At 45.4% G+C, this 21,621-nt stretch overlaps 1 protein-coding gene across 5 annotated transcripts in view; it reads left to right on the top strand.

Annotated features, from left to right (window-relative positions):
• Window positions 1–5,415: 5,415 nt before the first annotated feature.
• KIF20B (kinesin family member 20B) overlaps window positions 5,416–21,621 on the top strand; it is a 237,092-nt gene continuing 220,886 nt past the window's right edge. Inside the window, exons 1-2 of one of the 5 annotated variants that reach the window (XM_033943513.1) lie at window positions 5,416–5,694; window positions 12,955–13,112. In XM_033943513.1, coding sequence (XP_033799404.1) covers window positions 12,957–13,112 — 156 coding nt within the window. In that variant the 5' untranslated portion in view covers window positions 5,416–5,694; window positions 12,955–12,956. The other 4 variants (XM_033943516.1, XM_033943517.1, XM_033943515.1 and 1 more) reach the window with 4 other exon arrangements.

The following is a 21,621-nucleotide window of genomic DNA, read 5'->3' on the forward strand; positions in this document are numbered from 1 at the left end:
CTGTGCGGCGTCTAGACTGACCAATATGCCCGGGTTGGACGCTTGTTGGGCTCTGGACATTGCCAGCAACACCCTTCTAACATTCACTACCGAGTGGCGGCCCTGGACGAACCCTGCCTGAGCCTGGGATATCACTAGCGGTAAGAGTGGAGATAATCGATTTGCCAACAGGCGAGCCAATATTTTTATATCGACATTCAGGAGGGATATCGGACGATAGGAGTCAACTTCGTCTTTAGGTTTGCCTGGTTTTGGTATTAAGGTTATGGTGGCCGCATTGGCGTGCGAAGGAAAGCGGCCCTTCTCCAATGCCACCACATAATAGCCCAGGAGAGGTTCACACACCTGCAGAGACATCATTTTGTAAAATTCAGTAGAAAACCCGTCTGGTCCCGGGGCAGTATACGATTTTAACTGTGTGATTGCTTTTTGTATCTCTGTGCCCTGGATGGGTCTGTTTAAGGTTGATCTCTGCAGGTCAGTGAATCTAGGCATACCCGCGTCTTCCAAATAATCCAGGACATCGGGGCCCATAGATGTCGTAGGGCTAGCATAGAAGTTTGAAAAGTGTTTATAAAACGCTTCAGCTATATCAGTTGGTGTAGTATGGTAAGTGTGTGCCCCAGACTTCACCCGGGGAATATATCGGTCATCTTGCCAGTGTTTAGTTAGCGTGGCTAACAACCTGCCGGTTCTATTACCATAACGGTAAAACCTATATTTTCTGTATAACAGGGAACGCTTGATCCTTTCATGTAGCAATGCATTCAAAGCTACTTGCGCTGAGTGCATGTCCTCACGGAGCAGACGAGACGGATTGTGAAGATATCTGGCTTTCAATTGAGTATATCGCTTCTCCAGCCTAATAATACCCTGGGCGATTCTCTTGCGGCGAGCTGATACATAAGAAATTATCACCCCTCTAAGTACTGCCTTGGCCGTGTCCCAAAATAGATCCGGGGTTTGTACATGTTGCCCATTGGTCGTTAGAAACTCTTCCCAGTTAGTTCGTAAATATGTTTGGAAAGAAGGGTCATCAGCCAGATAGGAGGGAAATCTCCACCGGAAGTCCCCCATGGGGGGAGCAGTCCAGGATATATCCAACCAAATAGGACAATGATCGGATAAGGCTAAAGGTCCTATCGTCGCCTCTGTTACTCGAGAGAACAAGGATTCAGTTATTAGGATGTAGTCTAATCGGGAAAAGGTTCCATGTGCTCGTGATTGGTGTGTGTAGTCTCGTTCGAACGGGTGAAGTAGCCGCCAGGGATCCACCATGCCCAGGGATTTACACAAAAAGGGCAGCCCCCTAGTGTCAGTTGCAGTTGGAGACCCAGACACTCTGGTTCGATCAAGGGAGGCATCCAGAACTTGATTGAAATCCCCAACCACTAGAAGAGGAACTGAAGTGTCCCTAAGGCCTAAAGTAATCAACGAATTAAAGTATGTGGTTGAGTAATTGTTTGGCCCATAAGTTATCAGTAACCGGAAATCAGCACCTTGCAAGGTTATATGCAACAGCAATGATCTACCCAGCGTGTCTTTATGGCAGGAAGTGACTACACATTTTAAACCCTTTCGAATCAGCAAGCAAACACCAGCTCTTTTGCCTGTAGAGGAGGCATGAAAAACAGATCCTACCCATCCCCGCTTCAATTTCTCATGCTCCTCAGCAGTCAATTTAGTCTCCTGCAAACAGGCCAAATCCGCCTTGTGGCGTTTCAGTTGTTGCAGGATTTTAGACCTCTTTACAGGAGATGTTATACCGGCAACGTTCCAGGAAATAATTCGAAGTGTGTTATCCCCCATGTGTACCCCCTATAAATTGTATAGTGACAGTAAAACTCCGAACCCACGCCTGGGCGCCCAGCCTCCCCCAGACGGTCAGCAGAAAAACCCAATCAAATTGCAATAACCGCAGTTGTAAACATAGCATAAAAATATCTAATCTGACCCGTGAAAAACACAAAACTGAATCATTTTCTGCCCCCCAAGGCTGTTCCCATCCCCCCCCCATCTAACCCAACCCCTCCCCCCAGTTCCCCAACATTCCCAACTAGCATATCCCGGAGGTATATGCAAGAGGTCCGAAGAGACACCCACGGAGCCCCAATCCTTCAAACAACCGAAATACTGTCTCAAAAAAGAAAGCCTCAACATAACAACATATTCAATTCTAAAATCCTGAAATTTCATCCCAGCCAAACCCAATACAGTTACATGGTATGATCCTCAAGGAGGGTCCCCCTGGGATTCCAGTCGGGTGTTAATGAAGTCAGCTGCATCAGAAGCCTCTGTAAATGAATGCCATGCGCTTGCATGCAGGATTTTCAGGGTAGCCGGATACAGAAACAGAAAACGCTGTTTAAGGTCTTCCAGGCGTTTACAAAGTGGATAAAATCCTTTTCTTTTTTCAGTTAGAGCCGTCGAGTAATCTTGGCTAATGCGAATAGTTGATCCTCGCATCTTTAAGGCATCTTTTTTTACCCGGTACTGGTGTAAAACTGCTGCTTTGTGTCTGTAGTTCAGGAATTTTGGTATCACTACTCTCGGTCTGTCTTCCTGAGCTGGCCTCCTACCCAACCGATGGGCCCGTTCCAGGCAGAGAGTGCCAGATTCCATAGCTTCCGGGAATTCCAATTCAAGCCAGCTCTCCAATTCCGCAGGTAGGTTAGCATCAGGAATCAGTTCTGGAACTCCCAGAAACCGCAAGTTACTGCGTCTGGACCTATTTTCCAGGTCATCAATTTTTTCAGCCTGTCTATGCACAGTTTCTTGCAAAGAGGCTAAATCCATTTCATGAGAGGTGATAGTATCCTCTGATGCAGACACCCGATGTTCCAGTTCCGTTGTGCGGGCCGTAGTGTCAGTTAGAAGTTGTTCCAGTCGGGTCAGTTTAGCAGTCAGAGCCTCCAACTGCGGCCCCAGCGCCTGGGTCACCGCCGCTTTGATTTCAGTCAGCGCGGTATCTGTAAACTCCGATACCGCCGTCCCCGATGCGGCCGCCATCTTGGTCGCGCCCGGATTAACTTTTTGTTTTCCAGCCTTGACCGGCTTCGATCGCGTCGTCTCTTGCGATCGGGTCAGGTATTGCTCCATCGAAGCCCGTTGCTGGGCGTCTGCGGGGGACCCGGCCAGGACGAATTTTGATGCGGTGAGACTTAATAATGTGGATTGGGGCCCGGAGCCGATGTGAGAGACGTCCTCACCGGCTCATAGCGTCACGTGACCTTCATCCTTAGTTTTATATAGTTTTTAGTAACATATAATTGTTGTCTTTGATATATGTATCATTCATTATATTTATATATATTTATTTATTTATTTACTTGATTGGCCTCTGGTATTCATTTACTTGTATGGCTTAGAAAATTTTTTTAAATAAATTTTTAATTTTTGTATGATGTGTTTTAATATGTTGTGTTATGTTTTGATGTTTAGTGACCCCTGATGCAGGTGTTCCTCAGATGCCGAAACACAGTGCTGTATCAGGTCCACAGCTTCTGCTTGTGTCCTTTTATGAAATAAACAAGTTGGTTTTACATCAGTGATCTTCATTGGAGTGTTCATTGTGTGTTCCAACTTCCTGTAGTAAGCTATGACATTTTAAAAGGTTATTCAAAATCATCATAGACATGATTCACCAGAACCTCTAGCTCATCCTTGCTGAACTTTGGGGCATATGTCTGCCTGCTTTTGACCTCAGCACTTTAGAACTGCACTTCCTCCTCCATCATGTTGGCCTGGTGTTCCATGCCTAATAAAGGAAACAAAAACATTTCTTACTTGATTATGTTGCAAAAAGGAGAGCAAGCAAAGAAACAATCCCATGAGATACAAGAACCCCTGCATGCATGTGCTTGGTTATGTTGCAAAAGGTAGGGTTACCAGATTTTAGGCCTGTAAAGTCCGGATACATGGCTCTGCCCCCAGGCCCTCCCTGTTCTGTCCAAGTTCCACCCCAGCCCCACCCCTGATCCTCTTCTTGAGCTCTGAGCCGTATTTAGAGGGCCTCCGAGTATGCACAGGTGTGATACGATGACATCACACGCATGCACAATGTCCTCCAGATGCGGCCCCGAGCTCAAAGCTTTTCAAAACCCAGACAAAGTGCTGGGTTTTGAACAGCCACCCGGATACCCAGACAGTCCTCTAAAAAGAGGATATGTCTGGGTAAATCCGGACATCTGATAACCCTAGTAAAAGGAAAAGCAAACAGACAAACAATCCCAACAGGGATAAACCAATCCCCCTCCCCCACTGTATGCATCTGCTTTGTAATGTTGAATTACCCACTTACCACAGATTGCTCACTACGCTATGACAAAATGTGGATCTTTGCACCATATTCACATTGAAACTCATACACTCCAGTGACATATTCATTGTCATCATTCTATAAGACCCCTGATGAAGACTGTTGATTGAAACACAGACTGTGTCTGGTCCTGTTACTCATTTAAGGTGGTTTATTTGTGCGCAACAAATTGTTTATTGAAATAAACATTGCCTGCAGTTTCATTATTTAGATTATTGTATAGTATTTGACTTATTGTATTGTATTGTATTTAGACTCATTGTAATGTATTGTATGGTACTGTATTGTAAGTAGACTTATTGTATTGTATTAAGACCTTTTGTTATTCGCTGAATGTCCAGCCTTCTTACAATGTAAACCGCCTAGAAGTCGCCTGACTATGGCGGTATAGAAAAATAAAGTTATTATTATTATTATTATTTTGTTTTGGTTTCACTGTTTCTTTACTGCAGACTTGTTGGATTTTGTTCTTTTGTCCATATTTGAGTTGTTGCCAGCTACTTGTGACCTGGATTGGCCCATGTGGAAACAGGATACTGGGCTAGGTGGACAGTTGGTTTGACCCAGTATAGTTATTATATTAAGTCCAAAAGGAAAACAGAAACTTGTTTTCCACCTTAATTAAGTTTTTAAACCCCCTATCTAGATTCCACTATGAAGGCAGCGAAACATTTGGAAAAGAGTTAAAGTGTGTTGAGATACAAAGATCCGTTTTAGTAGACCAGGGCTGCCCAAGTCCAGTCCTCGAGATCTACTGGCAGGCCAGGTTTTCTAGATATCCACAATAAATATGCATGAGAGAGATTTGCCTGCACTGCCTTCTTGGTATGCAAATCTCTCTCATACATGTTCATTGCGGATATCCAGAAAACCTGGCCTGCCAGTAGATCTCAAGGACTGGACTTGGGCAGCCCTGTAGTAGACAGTAAACCCTGCCTCTCTTAATCCTCTAGGCCGGGACAGTGATTCCCAACCCTGTCCTGGAGGACTGCCAGCCAGTCGGGTTTTTGGAATAGCCCTAATGAATATGCATGAGAGAGATTTGCATACAATGGAGGTGAAAGGCATGCAAATCTGCGCCATGCATATTCATTAGGGCTATCTTGAAAACCTGACTGGCTGGTGGTCCGCCAGGAAAGGGTTGGGAACCACTGGGACTCTCCTTTTCCATAATATCCCCTAACTATCTTTTTCCTTTGCCTACTGGCCACCTTTATCGCCCTTGCGTCGCTTTCCGTGCCCCACCCCCTGCGTCTTACGTCCTTCGCTGGATTCCATGCGACTGCTCTGCGTCGGTCTCCCAGGGTTCTGTGTGTTGAACTGCGCGGGATTGGTTGAATTTGAAAAGCGACGGCCGAGGTAACTGGGCGTGAGAGGTAGGTCGTTATGCTTTGCTCTTAGGGGGTTTCTGTTATGTAGGTTACCACGTTTTTTTGTTATTCTTTGGGAGATTAGTGAAATGCTTTGCACAGGTCGTCGGATTATATGCATAAATTAATAGGTGCTGCTGAGGGAACCGGTGGGCTGTGCTACTGAAGTGGCGTGTCTTGGTCTGTGGTTTTAAAGTTCTCCTGATTTTTTAGTTTTAAGCACTTTGGAAAGCCCCTTTTTTATTGAGGGTAAAGCAACAACTGTGGGGCGCATTTTATTTCTTAAGCTATTATTTATGTTTGGTTAGTATGATTGCTCCGTGGTGTGTAGGGGATCCATCTGGTAAGTGTGTGTTATGGACGAATCTAAGGTGTTGCAACCTTATCTGATTGATTTTGGATGATTGGAGGGAATGCTCTAACCTACACGTATAAGTTTGACACTTTTGTTCCCCACCCATGCCCCTTCCATAGTCCCCTATGAATGCCCCCTTGTTGCATGCTATGTGACACGCATGCATGCTGCCATTACTGAGTACTGCCGAGTGCTCACATAGCACTTAATGCACCTGGCTGTTACTTCCTTGTATGTAAGCCTATAGAAACACTCGGAAATAAGTTTCCATTTTTGTCTGTGAAAAATTTTATTCAGTCTGTAAAGGCTATCTTTATAACCTGGAAAAGTTTTCATTGAGTGAGTGTGGCAAAAGAGAAAGCAATATAGTGCTTCCACAAAAAGTATTCATAGAAAACAGGGCCTTAAAACTGGGTTATTATTTGTGCACTCAACTGCTACATTTAGGTGCACGCATTTACATCTGCCATAGACATGGTATAACTGATTATGCTTAACATAGGCATGTAAATGCCAAATTCCCTAGTATTCTCTAACTCAGTCTGAGTGCCTTGATGCTATTATAGATTTGCACTCAGCATGCTGCATTTAGGTACATAACTTTGTTGCTCTTTATAGAATTATCCCCATTACGACTGGGTGATTGATAAATGCACATAAATAAAATGCTAATTATGTAAAATCTGGCTCCCAGATCCTACCACTGCTTCTATTTATCATTCTATAGGCTGAAAAGTGTACATGGCGCTGTACATTCAACATACGATCCCTGCTCAGAAGAGCTTACAATCTAATTTGGACAGAGGGTTGCAGAGTTTCTTGCAGAGAATGATAGAATGGACATAGAGCTGAAAGAAGCATAAAAAAGTGGACTTTGAGCTTGAATTTGAATACTGCTAGAGATGGCACCTGATGTGAAGACTCAAGCAGTTTGTTCCATGCAATACAGTGCATCAAGGTAGAAGGGATGAAGTCTGGAGCAGGTAGTGGAGAAGGAACTTGCTGATGAATAGAATTCATGGGTAGGAGTATAGGGGGAGAAAAGTGTGGAGAGATATTGAGGGGCTGCAGAGTTAGTGCACTTGTAGGCCAGTAAGATGAATTTGAGCTGCATTTGGAAATGGATGGGGAGCTGGTGAAGTGACTTAGGGGTAATGCCAGTGTGGCGGCTCTCATGGAATATGTCGTGCAGTAATATTTTGCATGGATTGAAGAGGAGAGGTGATGAGTGTGGATAAAGGTTTTGGTAGAGTATTCAGAAAGGAGAGGTCAGATTTTTGGTAATACTGTAGAGAAAGAAGCGACAGGCTTTTTAGCATTTGTTGGATCTGAGCGGAGAAGGAAAGAGAGGAGTCAAAGATGACCCCCAAGGTTATGAGCTGAAGAGACAGGGAGAAGGAAAATGTTGTCCACAGAGCGAGACGTGGGGGAGGGAGGAAGTGAGTTTAGGCAGGAAGATAAGCTCAGTCTAAGCCGTATTCAGTTTTAGATAGTGGTGATGCATCCAGGCGGCAATGTCGGACAGGTAGGCTGAAACTCGGGTCTGAATTCCTGTAGAGGTGTGGAGATTAGATTTGGGAATCATCGGCAAAGAGGTGATGCTGAAAACCATGGGAGGAGATCAGTCCACTGAGGGAGCAGGTATCTATGGAGAAAAGGAGAGGTCCTAAGACAGAACTTTGAGGTATACCGATTGACAGCGGGATAGCAGTGGAGGCAGATCCCTCATTGCATATACTGAAAGTGCAATGGGCGAGAGAGAGGATGAAAACCAGGAGAGAACAGAGCCTTGGAATCCCAGCGAGAATAGTGTATTGGGGAGTATGTGGTGATCAACAGTATCGAAAGCAGCAGATAGATTGAGAAGGATGAGGATAGAGTAGGGGCCATTGGAATTGGCCAGGAATAAGTCATTAGAGACTTTGGTCATGGAAACTGCCCTTGCTATTCCATACACCCCCCTTTGGACATTTTGATCAATTAACAACTACCATATGATCAGCCCGAGTCTGCGTATGGCTTAATATGAGTCTATATGCCATAGTGCCTTCTTTTTTTATAGCCCCTGCACTATGGAATTCACTACCTTTATTAATTCATGGGGAACTTTTCTGCCCCCATTTCAAAGCTGTATACCTTGGCTGATTTAAATCAGGTTCCTCTTGACTGGATCCTAAGAAAATTTGTTGCGGCTGGAGGATATCTGCGCATGAGCAGACATCGATGTGATGATGTTGCGCATGAGTGTGATGTCATCGCATCAACATCTGTGCCCTCCCGCCACAGCCCCGAGATTAGTGTGCTGCAGCTTAAAACGTTTGTGACACATAGGTTTAGGGAATGAAGAACTTTTGTGCACGAAAGAGGAGCAGGACTTGGGTGTGATGGTATGTGAAGATCTTAAGGTAGCCAAACAGGTTGAAAAGGTGACGTGAAAACTAGAAGGATGCTTGAAACTTGATAGGGAGAGGAATGGCCATTAGGAAAAAGGAGGTATTGATGCCCCTGTATAAGACTCTTGTGAGACTCATGACTCATTTAGAATATTGTGTACAATTCTGGAGACTGCGCATTCAAAAAGAGATAAATTGAATGCAACTAAAATGGTTGATGAACTACAGCACATCATAAAGCGTATGGGGACAGACTTAAATTTCTCAATCTGTATACTTTGGAGGAAAGGTAGGAGAGAGGAGATATGACAGATCTTTAAATACCTATGTGGCATATAAATACACTTGAGGTGAGTCAATTGAAAGGAAATTCTAGAGTGAGAGGGCATAAGCTCAGGAGTAATCTAAAGAAATACTTTTTTTTCCCAAAAGGGAAGTACATGTGTAGAATAATGTCCAAGTAGAGATGGTGGAGACACTGTGTTTGAATTCAAAAAAGCATAGGACAGGCACATGGGGTCTCTTAGGAGATAGTGGATCCTGTGGATGGGCCATTTGGCCTTTATCTACCATCATGTTTCTATGTAAGTGCTATTATTTTATAATTGTAGTGTGTAAATGGCACTTACGTTTAGGCACTAGCAAATTTAGCACATTAATAACATGATTAACGTGGTAAATCTTTAACTCCGATTAAAAAAAAATTAAACCGTGATTACCTTGTCTGTGTTGGGAGGACGTTTTGTCAGCATCAACATGTCCGTGCTGCAGCTAGCTCTGCCTGACCCAGAAACAAGTTATATCAAGTTCTGATACTATAAAAAATTGGCTAAATTCCAATAAACTAGCTTTAAACATTAAAAAAACCAAATCGATGCTTTTTACCTGGAAAAAGGACATAATTCCGAGTACCCCTTTTGCCCTTAATGATATTCCCTTAGAACTGGTACCTTCCTTAAAAATTTTAGGTGTCATTGTCGATGACAAACTTTCGTTTCACGATCATATAAGCAATATAGTTAAAACATGCTTTTTCAAATTACGTCTGATACGCTCGATCTCTAAATTTCTCGAGCCTAAATCCATCATTATATTAATTCATTCTCTGGTCATAGCCAAAATCGATTACTGCAACTCTCTTTTACTCAATATTTCGCAAAAAGAAAAAAGAAGGCTCCAAATAATACAAAATATGGCGGTTAAACTTATCTACAATGCTAAAAAATATGACCACGTCACACCCTTGATGATTGATTCCCATTGGCTTCCAATTAGCCATCGCGTCACTTTTAAAATACTACTTCTAGTTTTTAAATCTTTAATTTGTAACGAACCTCAATTTATCACCAGAATGCTTACCCCTTATAACACCTCCCAGTCTTTCCGTTCGATATCTCAGAACCTCCTAACTGTTCCATCCCTGAAAATTTAGGCGCCAGAAGACACAATATGATTTCGGTTATGTCCCCTCAACTGTGGAAGTCACTGCCACAGTATATCAGAGAAGAAAAAGACCTTTCATCCTTTAAAAAAATCTTAAAAACTTATCTTTTTAAAGATGCATTCAACCTTTCACTGATTGACCAATAACCAGAAGTCTTAGGTTCCCAAAAAATTTTTTTACACTCCCTCTCGTTTACTCCCTTCCTGTTTTTCCGCTCTAACAAGGAATTGTAACTTTTCCCCCCTATCCTCCACGATTCATGTTAGTCTTATTTTGTAAGACTGAAGTTATTTTGTCTGTCTCCACAACCCTGTTTTTAAAAAGTTGTACATCGCTTAGTAAATTAAATAAGCGATTCATCAAATATTAATAAAAACTTGAAACTTGAAACTTCCTTTTTCTGGGGTCAGACAGAGCCAGCGGCAGAACTGATATTATAGCCTCTTTCAGACCCAGAGAAGCAGCAGGTTCTGACGAAGACAAGGTAATCTGTGGAAGCAAGGAGAGAGAGAGTAGTTGCATAAGGGATGCAAGGAAGGAGAAAGATGCTGGATTTGGGACAAAGAAGGAGAGAGTTGCTACCTTGATCATTACAACTATCAAAAAGATAGGCAGTTTACACTTATTTTTGTTCTTCAGCAATCCCACTGTTCCCTCTCTCATCACCACATCAAATATTTCTCCCTCTCATCTCTCTCTTCCCATGCATCTGTACCTTACGCCTCTCCCACCACCATGTCCAATATTTCTTTCTCCTTCCCTATGCCAAACAATTCACCTGCTTTCTTCATTTCCACATGTGCACCATCTATTTCCCTCTCACTCGGGGAGAATTGTTGGGCACGGGTGTCTTTCTATTCCCTTCCTCCCTTAGCATCTTTCCCTCGCTTCTCCATTCTTCCATCCTATATCCCGAGTTCATGCTCCCCCTCCCTCACTCCATTCTGTGTCCCAAGTTCATGGTTTTTCTCCCTCACTCCATTCTGTGTCCCAAGTTCATGCTTTTCCTCCCTCACTTCATTCTGTGTCCCAAGTTCATGCTCCCCCTCCCTCACTTCATTCTGTGTCCCAAGTTCATGCTCTCCCTCCCTCACTTCATTCTGTGTCCCAAGTTCATGCTCCCCCTCCCTCACTTCATTCTGTGTCCCAAGTTCATGCTCCCCCTCCCTCATTCCATTCTGTGTCCCAAGTTCGTGCTCCCCCTCCTTCACTCCATTCTGTGTCCCAAGTTCGTGCTCCCTCTCCCTCACTCCATTCTGTGTCCCAAGATCGTGCGCCCTCTCCCTCACTCCATTCTGTGTCCCAAGTTCATGCTCCCCCTCCCTCACTCCGTTCTGTGTCCCAAGTTTGTGCTCCCTCTCCCTCACTCCATTCTGTGTCCCAAGTTTATGCTCCCTCTCCCTCACTCCATTCTGTGTCCCAAGTTCGTGCACCCCTCCCTCACTCCATTCTGTGTCCCAAGTTCGTGCACCCCTCCCTCACTCCATTCTGTGTCCCAAGTTCGTGCACCCCTCCCTCACTCCATTCTGTGTCCCAAGTTTGTGCACCCCTCCCTCACTCCATTCTGTGTCCCAAGTTCGTGCTCCCCTCCCTCACTCCATTCTTTGTCCCAAGTTCGTGCTCCCCTCCCTTCCTCCATTCTGTGTCCCAACGCAACCCTGCTTCTCCCTTCCTATGCCAACACAGTCCCTCTTCCTCCCTTCCTGTCCCAACGCGACCCTCCTGTCCCAACATGCTACTCGTCGTCCCCCTCCATTCCGCATCCCAATTTTGTGCCTCACGTGTTTACCTCTTGCTGGCTCCCTCCTCCCAAGCACACTTCTGTTGTCAAAGCTGCAAGCGGTAGCTCCAGCAGATGGTTCCCTGATCTTGCAAAGCTTGTTCATGTGGCCCACTGATCCAGAAGCGTTCCCTCAGAGCAAGAGGGAGGAGGGCTTTGCGATTTGAGACCGCTGCCACACTTGTTCTTTGGGATTAAAAATTGGCTTGCGGATAGGAAACAGAGAGTGGGAGTAAATGGACAATACTCGGACTGGAAAAGCGTCACCAGTGGAGTGCTGTAGGGTTCAGTGCTTGGACCTGTGCTCTTCAACATATTTATAAACAATCTGGAAATTGGTACGACAAGTGAGGTGATTAAATTTGCAGACGATACGAAGTTATTCAGAGTAGTGAAGATGCAGGAGGATTGCAAACATTTGCAACATGACATAAACACGCTCGAGAAATGGGCCGCGACATGGCAGATGAGGTTCAGCGTGGATAAGTGTAAGGTGATGCATGTTGGTCACAAAAATCTTATACACGAATACAGGATGTCCGGGGCGGTACTTGGAGAGACCCCCCAGGAAAAAGTCTTGGGAGTAATGGTCGACAAGTCGATGAAGCCACTCCACTCGACGGGGCCCCATTTCGGAATCTTCATCAGGAGCAGGGAAACAATACTGAAAAGACAAAAGTCCATTGAATAAAGGCCAACAACCATAAGTCCTGCGCATCACAGCTCGGCACAATCACACAAAAGCTCCTGACGAAGATTCTGAAATGTGGCCCTGTCGAGTGGAGATTGAGTGACATTATGAACTTAATGGGATTCAGCTAAGTCTGACTTTTATTTTAGCTGTTTTTTCAACTGCATTTTTTCACTATTTTGATTATGATTTTTCTGGGGGTTTGAAGACGCCTCGTAGTCTTTTTGCTTCTGTTTTGAATTCACATTCAGGGTTTATTATTGTTATTATCACTATTTAAATTTAACAAAAACATTTTCAGGAACATTATAATGTATGGGGCGGTGTTCATTTAGACTGTTTTGGTCTGGTGCTGGTCACCTATGGACACTTGCCCAGGGCTTTAATTAAGATAGGACATATGAAGAGTTGATTGAGCCCATACTGAGGTTCCCTAATATTTATGCATTTTTAGACGGGTGTGAATTTGCAACAGGTATCTTAAAGCTATTTGTCAATTTATTTTGTTACATTGTATTGTTTTTTTATTGGCAATTATATTTATGAAGACATTTATGATATACAGTATTTTTTTTTAAAAACTGCTGCTTTCCATATTTACAGACATGGAGCCTCATGGAAATCAATTGCCACCTCTCAGACCATCATATATGGCTGGAACAGAGGAATCTGTAAGAACAGACCCAGTGCGTGTGGAAGATCTTCGGACTAACCTCTTTGAGGAGTTTTCTTTGGCATGCTCAAATTTTGCCCCAAGTCAGGTAAGAACATAAGAACATAAGCAGTGCCTCCGCCGGGTCAGACCATAGGTCCATCCTGCCCAGCAGTCCGCTCCCGCGGCGGCCCAAACAGGTCACGACCTGTCTGAATCACCAGAAGGGGCCCCCTTGCCACCTTGGTTTCCCATTGAGTCCTATCTTCCCATCGAAGTCCTAACCCTCCGGTCTTGCACATGCACGACCTGGTTGGGTTTCTATACTTATTACCTGGTTAGCTTTCTATACCTGTGTTACATCCCAGCACCTCTCTCAGTATCCCACGATCCCTTTATCCCTCAGGAATTCGTCCAATCCCTGTTTGAATCCCTGTACCGTACTCTGCCTGATCACTTCCTCCGGTAGCGCATTCCAGGTGTCCACGACCCTTTGTGTGAAAAAAAACTTCCTTGCATTTGTTTTGAACCTATCTCCCTTCAGTTTCTCCGAATGCCCCCTCGTACCTGTTGTCCCCTTCAGCCTGAAGAATCTGTCCCTATCCACCCTCTCTATGCCCCTCATGATCCTGAAGGTCTCTATCATATCTCCCCTGAGCCTCCTTTTTTCCAGAGAGAAGAGCCCCAGCTTATCCAACCTCTCGGCGTATGGGCAGTGTTCCAGCCCTCTTACCAGTTTCGTTGCTCTCCTTTGGACTCTCTCAAGTACTGCCATGTCCTTCTTGAGGTACGGCGACCAATATTGAACGCAGTATTCCAGATGCGGACGCACCATCGCTCGATACAATGGCATGATGACTTCCCGCGTCCTGGTTGTTATGTCCCTCTTTATGATGCCCAGCATCCTGTTGGCTTTTTTCGAGGCTGCTGCGCACTGCGCAGATGGCTTCAGTGATGCATCCACCAGCACACCCAAGTCTCTCTCTAGACTGCTGTCTCCCAGCAATGCCCCCCCAATTTGTAGTTGAACAACGGGTTCTTTTTCCCTATATGCATGACCTTGTATTTTTCCACGTTAAAGCGCATTTGCCATTTGTTTGCCCAGTCTTCCAGCTTGTCCAGGTCCCTTTGCAGGTCCTCACACTCCTCCCTGGATCTAACTCTGCCGCACAGTTTGGTATCGTCTGCAAATTTTATAACCTCGCACTTTGCCTCCTTTTCCAGGTCATTGATAAATATGTTGAAGAGTAACGGCCCCAGCATCGATCCCTGTGGCACACCGCTCGTGACTCCCCGCCAATCAGAATATTGACCCTTTACTCCGACCCTCTGCAGTCTACCCGACAACCAGTGCTCGATCCATCTGTGCACATCCCCTCCCACCCCGTGGTTCCACAGCTTCCTAAGCAGCCTTTCATGTGGCACCTTGTCGAAAGCCTTTTGAAAATCGAGGTAAATGATGTCTATGGGTTCCCCATTGTCCACCCGACTGCTTATTCCCTCAAAGAAGTACAAAAGGTTAGTTAAGCATGACCTTCCCTTACAGAATCCGTGCTGGCTTGTTCTCAGTAGGCCATTTTTCTCGATGTGCTCGCAAATACCATCCTTGATCATAGCTTCCACCATCTTCCCTATAATTGAAGTCGGGCTCACCGGCCTGTAGTTCCCGGGGTCACCCCTCGATCCCTTCTTGAAGATAGGTGTGACATTCGCCAGTTTCCAGTCCTCTGGTACCTCTCCAGTTTTCAAGGATAGGTTGCAAACATGCTGGATTGTGCCCGCTATTTCTTGTCTTAGTTCCTTCAGAACCCTTGGGTGGATCCCGTCTGGGCCCGGCGATTTACCGTATTTCAACCTGTCTATCTGTTTGAGGACATCCTCCTTACTTACCTCTATGTGTTCCAATTTTTCAGCCTGTTCCCCACTTATGAGCTCCTCTGAATCCGGTATGTTAGATGTGTCTTCTCTTGTGAAAACCGACGAGAAGAACGTGTTCAACCTCTCAGCTACCTCTTTATCCTCCTTAATCACTCCCTTCCTATCCCCATCGTCCAACGGCCCCCACCTCCTCTCTCGCTGGTCGCTTCCCCTTTATGTAACTGAAGAATGCCTTGAAGTTCTTCGCCTCCCTGGCCAGCCCCTCTTCGTAGTTCCCTTTTGCTTTTCTAACCTCCTGGTGGCATTCCTTTTGGCATTTCCTTTGCGCCTGGTGATTTTCCTCCGTTGGGTCCTTTTTCTATCTCCGGAAGGATACTTTTTTGTCATTTATTGCCCTCTTTGCTTCTGTTGAGATCCAAACCGGGTCCTTTGATCGCTTGTTCTTGCCGCCTTTCCTGAAACTGGGGACGTACATTCTTTGTGCTTCCTGCAGGGTGTCCCTGAATAGGGTCCAGGCGCTTCCTACAGTCTCCATCCTAAGGATGTTTCTGAGCTTCCTCCCCACCATTTCCCTCATAGCAGCATAGTTCCCTTTCCTGAAGTTGAGCGCAGTTGTTGCGGTCCTCCTTACTGTGGGTGTCCCCCTTTCCAATGTGAATCTGATCGCATTGTGGTCACTGTTGCCTAGTGGTCCTCCCACTTCTACCCCTCTTGCAGGCCCCCCTAATCCGTTTAGGATGAGGTCAAGAGTAGCACTCCCTCGCGTCGGTTCCCTGACTAGTTGCTCCATGAAGCAGTCCCTCACAGCTTCTACAAATTTTGTTTCCCTAGCGCAGTTGGAGTGACCCGTACTCCAGTCAATCACCGGGTAGTTGAAGTCCCCCATCACTGTTACACGTCCAGTCCTGCATTCTTGTCTCAGTTCAGCTTCCAAGTCGTGTCCGACTCCTTCCGGCGTACCAGGTGGGTGATAGTACAGCCCCAGTTTTATGCCTGCACCCTTGTTTCCCGGCAATTTGACCCATAGTGATTCCAGCCCCTCTGCCTTCGTTGCCATATCCATCCCGACTGAGTAGATAGAGTCCTTTATATATAGTGCTATGCCTCCCCCCTTCTTGTGGGTCCTGTCCCTCCTGTAGAGCTTGTACCCCGGCAGCGCCACATCCCATTGATTCTCCTCTGTCCACCATGTTTCTGTAATTCCAATTATATCCAGGTCCTCCCCCTTGGCCACGACCTCTAGTTCACCCATCTTGGCCATGAGGCTTCTTGCATTTGCGTATAAGCACCGCAGGTCCCGTCGTTTTTCCTCCACCTCTGTATTTACCTGGGCCGCCTCCCCTTGAATTTCGGGCAGTTCTCCTGTTCCCTGTGCTTCTGCTTTGCCCTCAGCCTTTACCCTCGTAGCTTTCGGTTTCCCCACATTCCCGCCACCCCACTTCCCCGCTTTTCCTCTGGGTTTTCTAGCCCTACCGGCCCCCTCCTGGGCTATCATCCCTTGAGCCTCCATTTGATCCCCCTCGCCTTGTGGCACCTCTATATTGCCCTCAGCTTTTGCCCTCGTGCCACCCAGTCCCCTTGTGTCTCCATGCCCCTTAGTCTCCTCCCAGCAAGCTCCCTTTACCTGATGTTTCCCTCGCTGTCTGATCATAAGATCCACCGGTCTCTCTAATTCCTCCTTGCAGTCAGCCCGTTCAGCATCTGTTCTGGATACTGTTGTCCGAAGCGTCAACTTCAGATCAGCTGTCGACTTTCCCCCTCTCCTCAGTTTAAAGCCTTCTCGATCTCCTTCCTCACATTGGCTGCCAGTAGTCTAGTTCCCGCTGTGCTCAGGTGCAGGCCGTCCCGCCGGTAGAGCTTACTCTTTCCCCAGAAGGACGTCCAGTTCCTCACAAAGTGGAAGCCCTCCTCCTGGCACCATCTCCTCAACCATGCATTCACAGCCTGGAGGTCTGCCTGCCTCTTTGCATCTGCTCTCGGTACAGGCAGGATCTCTGAGAATGCTATCCTCCGGGTACTCCGCTTCAGCTTTCGTCCCAAGACCCTGAACTGGTCAGTCAGTGTGGCCATGCTGAAGTTCCTCCGGCTCACATCATTCGTTCCGACGTGGATTATCACCGCAGTCTCCTCTGTCTCTGCTCTGTCCAGGATCCTCTCGATCCTATTAGTGACGTCTCGTGTCTTGGCCCCCGGGAGACAAGTCACTAGCCGGTCCTCCCTTCCTCCAGCTACGTGACTATCTACCTCTCTCAAGATCGAGTCTCCCACCACAATAGCAGACTTCCCTTTCCTCAGCAACCTCTTCTGTCTCAGGTCCGTGTCCTTGGTGTAGTGCGGGGTCTCTCCCTCGGGGTCCCGGTGAGTCACGGTCTCCTCCTCTTGCGTGGTTCCTCCGCTAGGTCCTGCCCCGGTGTCACCTTGTGGATCCTGGGTCTCGTCTGCCGACATCCGTCTGTGCAGCTGCTGGTCCTGTTCCCCCACCTTCCTCCTATAGGCCTCCTCGATGAATCTCTCGAGGTCCCTCACCTGATCCACAATGGGGCCTGCTCCGTCTTTGTCCTCGGTTGACCAGCTCGTCTCCTCTGTGTTGCGCAGTCCCTCCAGTTCCTGGACCCTGACCCTCAATCTGCCGACCTCCATCCTCAGGCTTTCCAGTTCCTGACACCGACTGCATATGTACTCCCGCCTTCCCAAGGGGAGGTAGTCGTACATATTACACTCTGTGCAGTAAGAAAACAAATTTCATGTTATTTCTTAGCAGGATGGATTTGATTTAAATCATGGTTTTCTATAGAAAGACATGCAAATAGGGAAGTCGTGGAACAAAAGATGTTATGTATTAGTGATGGGCAACAAAACAAAGGAGAAAGTCCAACTTTGTCTGCAGAAAAAACCAAGCAGGAGAAACAAACAAAACTGCAGACTGTGTACAAGATGCAGGCAAAAATTTATTGTACCAAAATTAAAATGCAAATAAGTAAAATAAAACCCTGGGCAGTAGGTGATGTACTCAGTTGGCAGGTAAAGTTATGGTTCTACTTCCATGGGTGGACCCTCATCTTCCTCTTCTGTTGGCAGATCATTTTATGGGTCAGGAAGAGTTTGGATAGACTTTCTCTCCGCAAAATCTGAGCATGGCCCATTTATTGTATATTACAGTGTACAGCGCCGTGTACGCTCTAGAAAGTGTAAATATTAGTAATAGTGAAATCTTCTACATCCTGGATATTGAGAATTTTGGCTCAGGCGTTCCAGCTCTTTTTATGGAAGTGAGATCTCCTAGAACTAGACCTCATGGCCTTGTCTCAAAATTCTAAGCTTCCTAGCTTCTTCGGCGGGCACAGGGAGTGGGAGTCGGAGGGGGTAGCAGCGTGGCTTCTTTCTCGCCTCTGTTTTTTTCTATTTTTTTTTTTTCGGTGTTTTCCCCTGCCTGATGATGGCTTGGATTTGCCATCTCAAGCTTTGCTTTCAGGGCACAGTATTTGTAGAATCTATGGATTGGCTGTGCCATCCTTGCTATGCGGTTCTGTTGAGTCTTTTGACAGCCGGATTGTTGAATTTCCTGGTATCTCAGGATTTGCTCACCTAGAGTCCGATCAACATGGATATTCGTACTACTTTGGTATTGCGACCTAGCTTTTGAAAAGTCATGACTGACGTGTAAGGGTTATGCGAATCAGGTTGTTTCTTTTCTTGTCCAAGCGATACAAACGTCTTCACCGGTGACTTCTGCTTCCTTTTGGAGGTTTTTCCTTACTTGGGTACTTCTCCACATTTGCACCCTTACAGAGTTCTTTTTTGACACAAGTGTATTGCCGAGGGCTTAGCGTTCAATTCCCTTCAGCTTCAAGTGCCATTCTTAGCTTGTTACAAGGGCTAGGTATATTGCTCTTCACTTCCTTCTCAGCTTCATGTAGTTCAGTTCCTAAACGGAGTACGGTATATTTGTATACCTCTTAGAAAGCCAGGTCCGGAGTACAGTCTTAAGGTACTTCTTCGCAGTTTACCGAAGGCTTCATTTCATCCTTATCTTTTGATACTGTAAAGGGCTGTGCCATTGAACACAGGGTTTCTTGTGGCCATGGCTTCAACTCGGCGGTTTTCTGAGTTGCAGGCTTTGTTTGGCATTGATTCCTATTTCTGATTTACAAAATCTGGGGTGTCAGTTCGGACGGTCCACAATTTCTTTCTAAGGAGGTGGCATCCTTTCTTTTATGTCACTCTCACTTTTCCTTCATCCTGGGAGGAGAAATTGGGAGATGTGCTTTTATTCACTGCATTTTTTTGAAAGTGTGTAGCGTTCTCAGCGAGCTTTCTAATGACTTTTAGTTGTTTAGATCACCTTTTTGTATTCTTCACGAGACGCCTCAAACGTATGGCGACATCCAAAGCCTTCATCGCTTTGGGTCCAGGAGGACATTCTTTATGCTTGTTTGATGGCAGGGAAGCGGTTGGCGAAAGAACTTCATGACCATTCCGCTGGAGCGATGGCTACTTCTTGGACTCGGTCCAGAGGTTTTTTCCTTGGAGGAGTTTTGTCTCGCAGCTACTTGGTCTTCCGAGAGTGCTTTCTCTCAGCATTACTGGTTGGATGTGGAGGCGCATGCGGTAGATGTGTTTAGTGCTTTGGTTGTTGCGGAGGCGGTGTTTGCTTCCCACCCAGATTGAGGATTGCTTTGCTACATCCCATTGGTCTCTGGATTCATCTGCTGCTGTTGCTAGGGAAGGAAAAATTATGTTCTTACCTGTTAATTTTCTTTCCCTTAAACGCAGCAGATGAATCCAGAGCCCCACCCTTTCTGGATATTGTCTGTCGGTTTTTTCTTTTCCAACTTTCGAAGTTTGTTATTATTGAGTGTTGTATTCTGTATTATTGCCTTTTGAGATTTGTTATGGGAAAGAAGTTTTTTTTACCTGCTATGCCTATTGATGGTTATGGATGCTTGGGCAAGGAGCTATACTGGAGATACAGGAGGAGTGCCAGCCAATAGGACCACCTGTTAATCAGTTTCTCTATCTCCGCCTGCTGGTAGATGTGTGCTATCCCATTGATCTCTGGATTCATCTGCTGCGTCTAAGGGAAAGAAAATTAACAGGTAAGAACATCATTTTTCCTTTTATGCGGCGGATTCTGCAGAAAGGAGTTGCTTGTACTCCAGAGTTGTGTTTTTTAGGTGCGTCTGGAGTCTGTACCTTTTGGGGTTGCGGGACCTTGACTTGGATTAGGAAACTCAGTCTCTTGGGTTGTAAAACAATCCTTCAGGTGTAGAGTACTGCCCAACTACGTTCCTATTGGAAGAAGCTTTTTCTTTCCATTTTGGAGCCTTATCTTCATTCCCTTTCTCCTCGAGCTCGCAGTCAAATCTTAAACAGCTTAGGTGACTTTCCTAGATAGCCTGGAGACTTTAGTCATTGTTCTGGAGTCTTCTTAGTCTCTGAGATTTTGCCACTGGTGTGCCTCTTATGTTAGATTCTTGCTGGATTAGAATCGTTCCACTCCCGCTCTGCCTTTCATTTGTTACTGCTCAGTCCTAGCTTTTAGCATGTGCTTGGAGGACGGGGGGTTTTGTGGTGGTGGTGGGAAGGGTTGTGGGGTATGCCTTTTTTTTCTTCTTGCTTTGAGATTCTGGGGTACTTTGAGTTAAGGGATTGGTTGCAGATTTTGGCATGTTTGCCTGATCTGAGGGCTGTAAGAGTCCAAGCCTTCGGTCACTATCTTGGGATGGGTTGTAGCTGTAAGTCTGCTTTGGTTTCTTGTTTGTTGGGGAATTTGGGGGGATAGGATGGGGGATGGGAGTTTCTTTACTTTTCATTTGTATTGAAAAATGTTTGACCCTGGATTGTGGGCACCTATATGTTATAGCCTCTCTTGTTGTATTCAAAGGTATTGGATCAGTTCTCATTGTTCTTTATTTTTTTGTTGTCATCAGTAAAAATTGTTTATTCTTAAAAACAGATTTATTCCCCAACAGAAGGTAATGTCAAAATATACATTTGAGAAATGGCAAGGGTGGGAGAGAGGTGGCATATGTGAAACAAGATAAGACGTTTGGAGATGGCTGTTAAAAATGCATACTCAGTGAAACAGATGCTGAAAAATAAAAGCATGGGGGTGAATGTAAAGTAAAACTTTTAAAGATAGCTAAGGTTTTCACTGGTAGTATGGACTAAGTAATTGAAATGTACAAAGAAACTTACCTTTGTCAAAGATTAATGCTGTAGAAATTCCCTTGTGGCTATGGAGATCCTCCAAATCACAGTTGAAAAGAAGGTTTGGGAGAACAACTGCAAATTAAGCAGTGACTGGATCACATGACAAGGTGATTGTGTCCAACACAAAGTTTCTTCAGTATTCAATGTTTCAATGTGCAGAGGCACTAAGCAGGATAAGTCATATGAGATATGTTGTGGACTCTTAAGATAAGCAGCAGGAAGGAACTAATGGAGGTTGAAAAAATAAACTAAAGAACAAAGAAATAAGCAATCGTAGATTTTCAGTAAGGGAGTAAAAGAAAATGCGACTTACCAAAATCTAGTGTAAATGTATTTAGAGAAGCGTTTTTAAGTTGCTCTGAATAGGAATGCCATGATCTATCTCCACCTCTTGGTCTTGGGGATATAACCTTAAATATGATGTATTTGAGATTAGAGGTTTCATGTTTGGCTAGATTCCAATGTTGTACCACAGGGACAGATACAATATTTCTGTTGATACAGCTAGAGAATGACAAGGTGGCTGT

This window comes from Geotrypetes seraphini, chromosome 4, assembly GCF_902459505.1.
Source record: "Geotrypetes seraphini chromosome 4, aGeoSer1.1, whole genome shotgun sequence".
Lineage (NCBI taxonomy): Eukaryota > Metazoa > Chordata > Amphibia > Gymnophiona > Dermophiidae > Geotrypetes > Geotrypetes seraphini.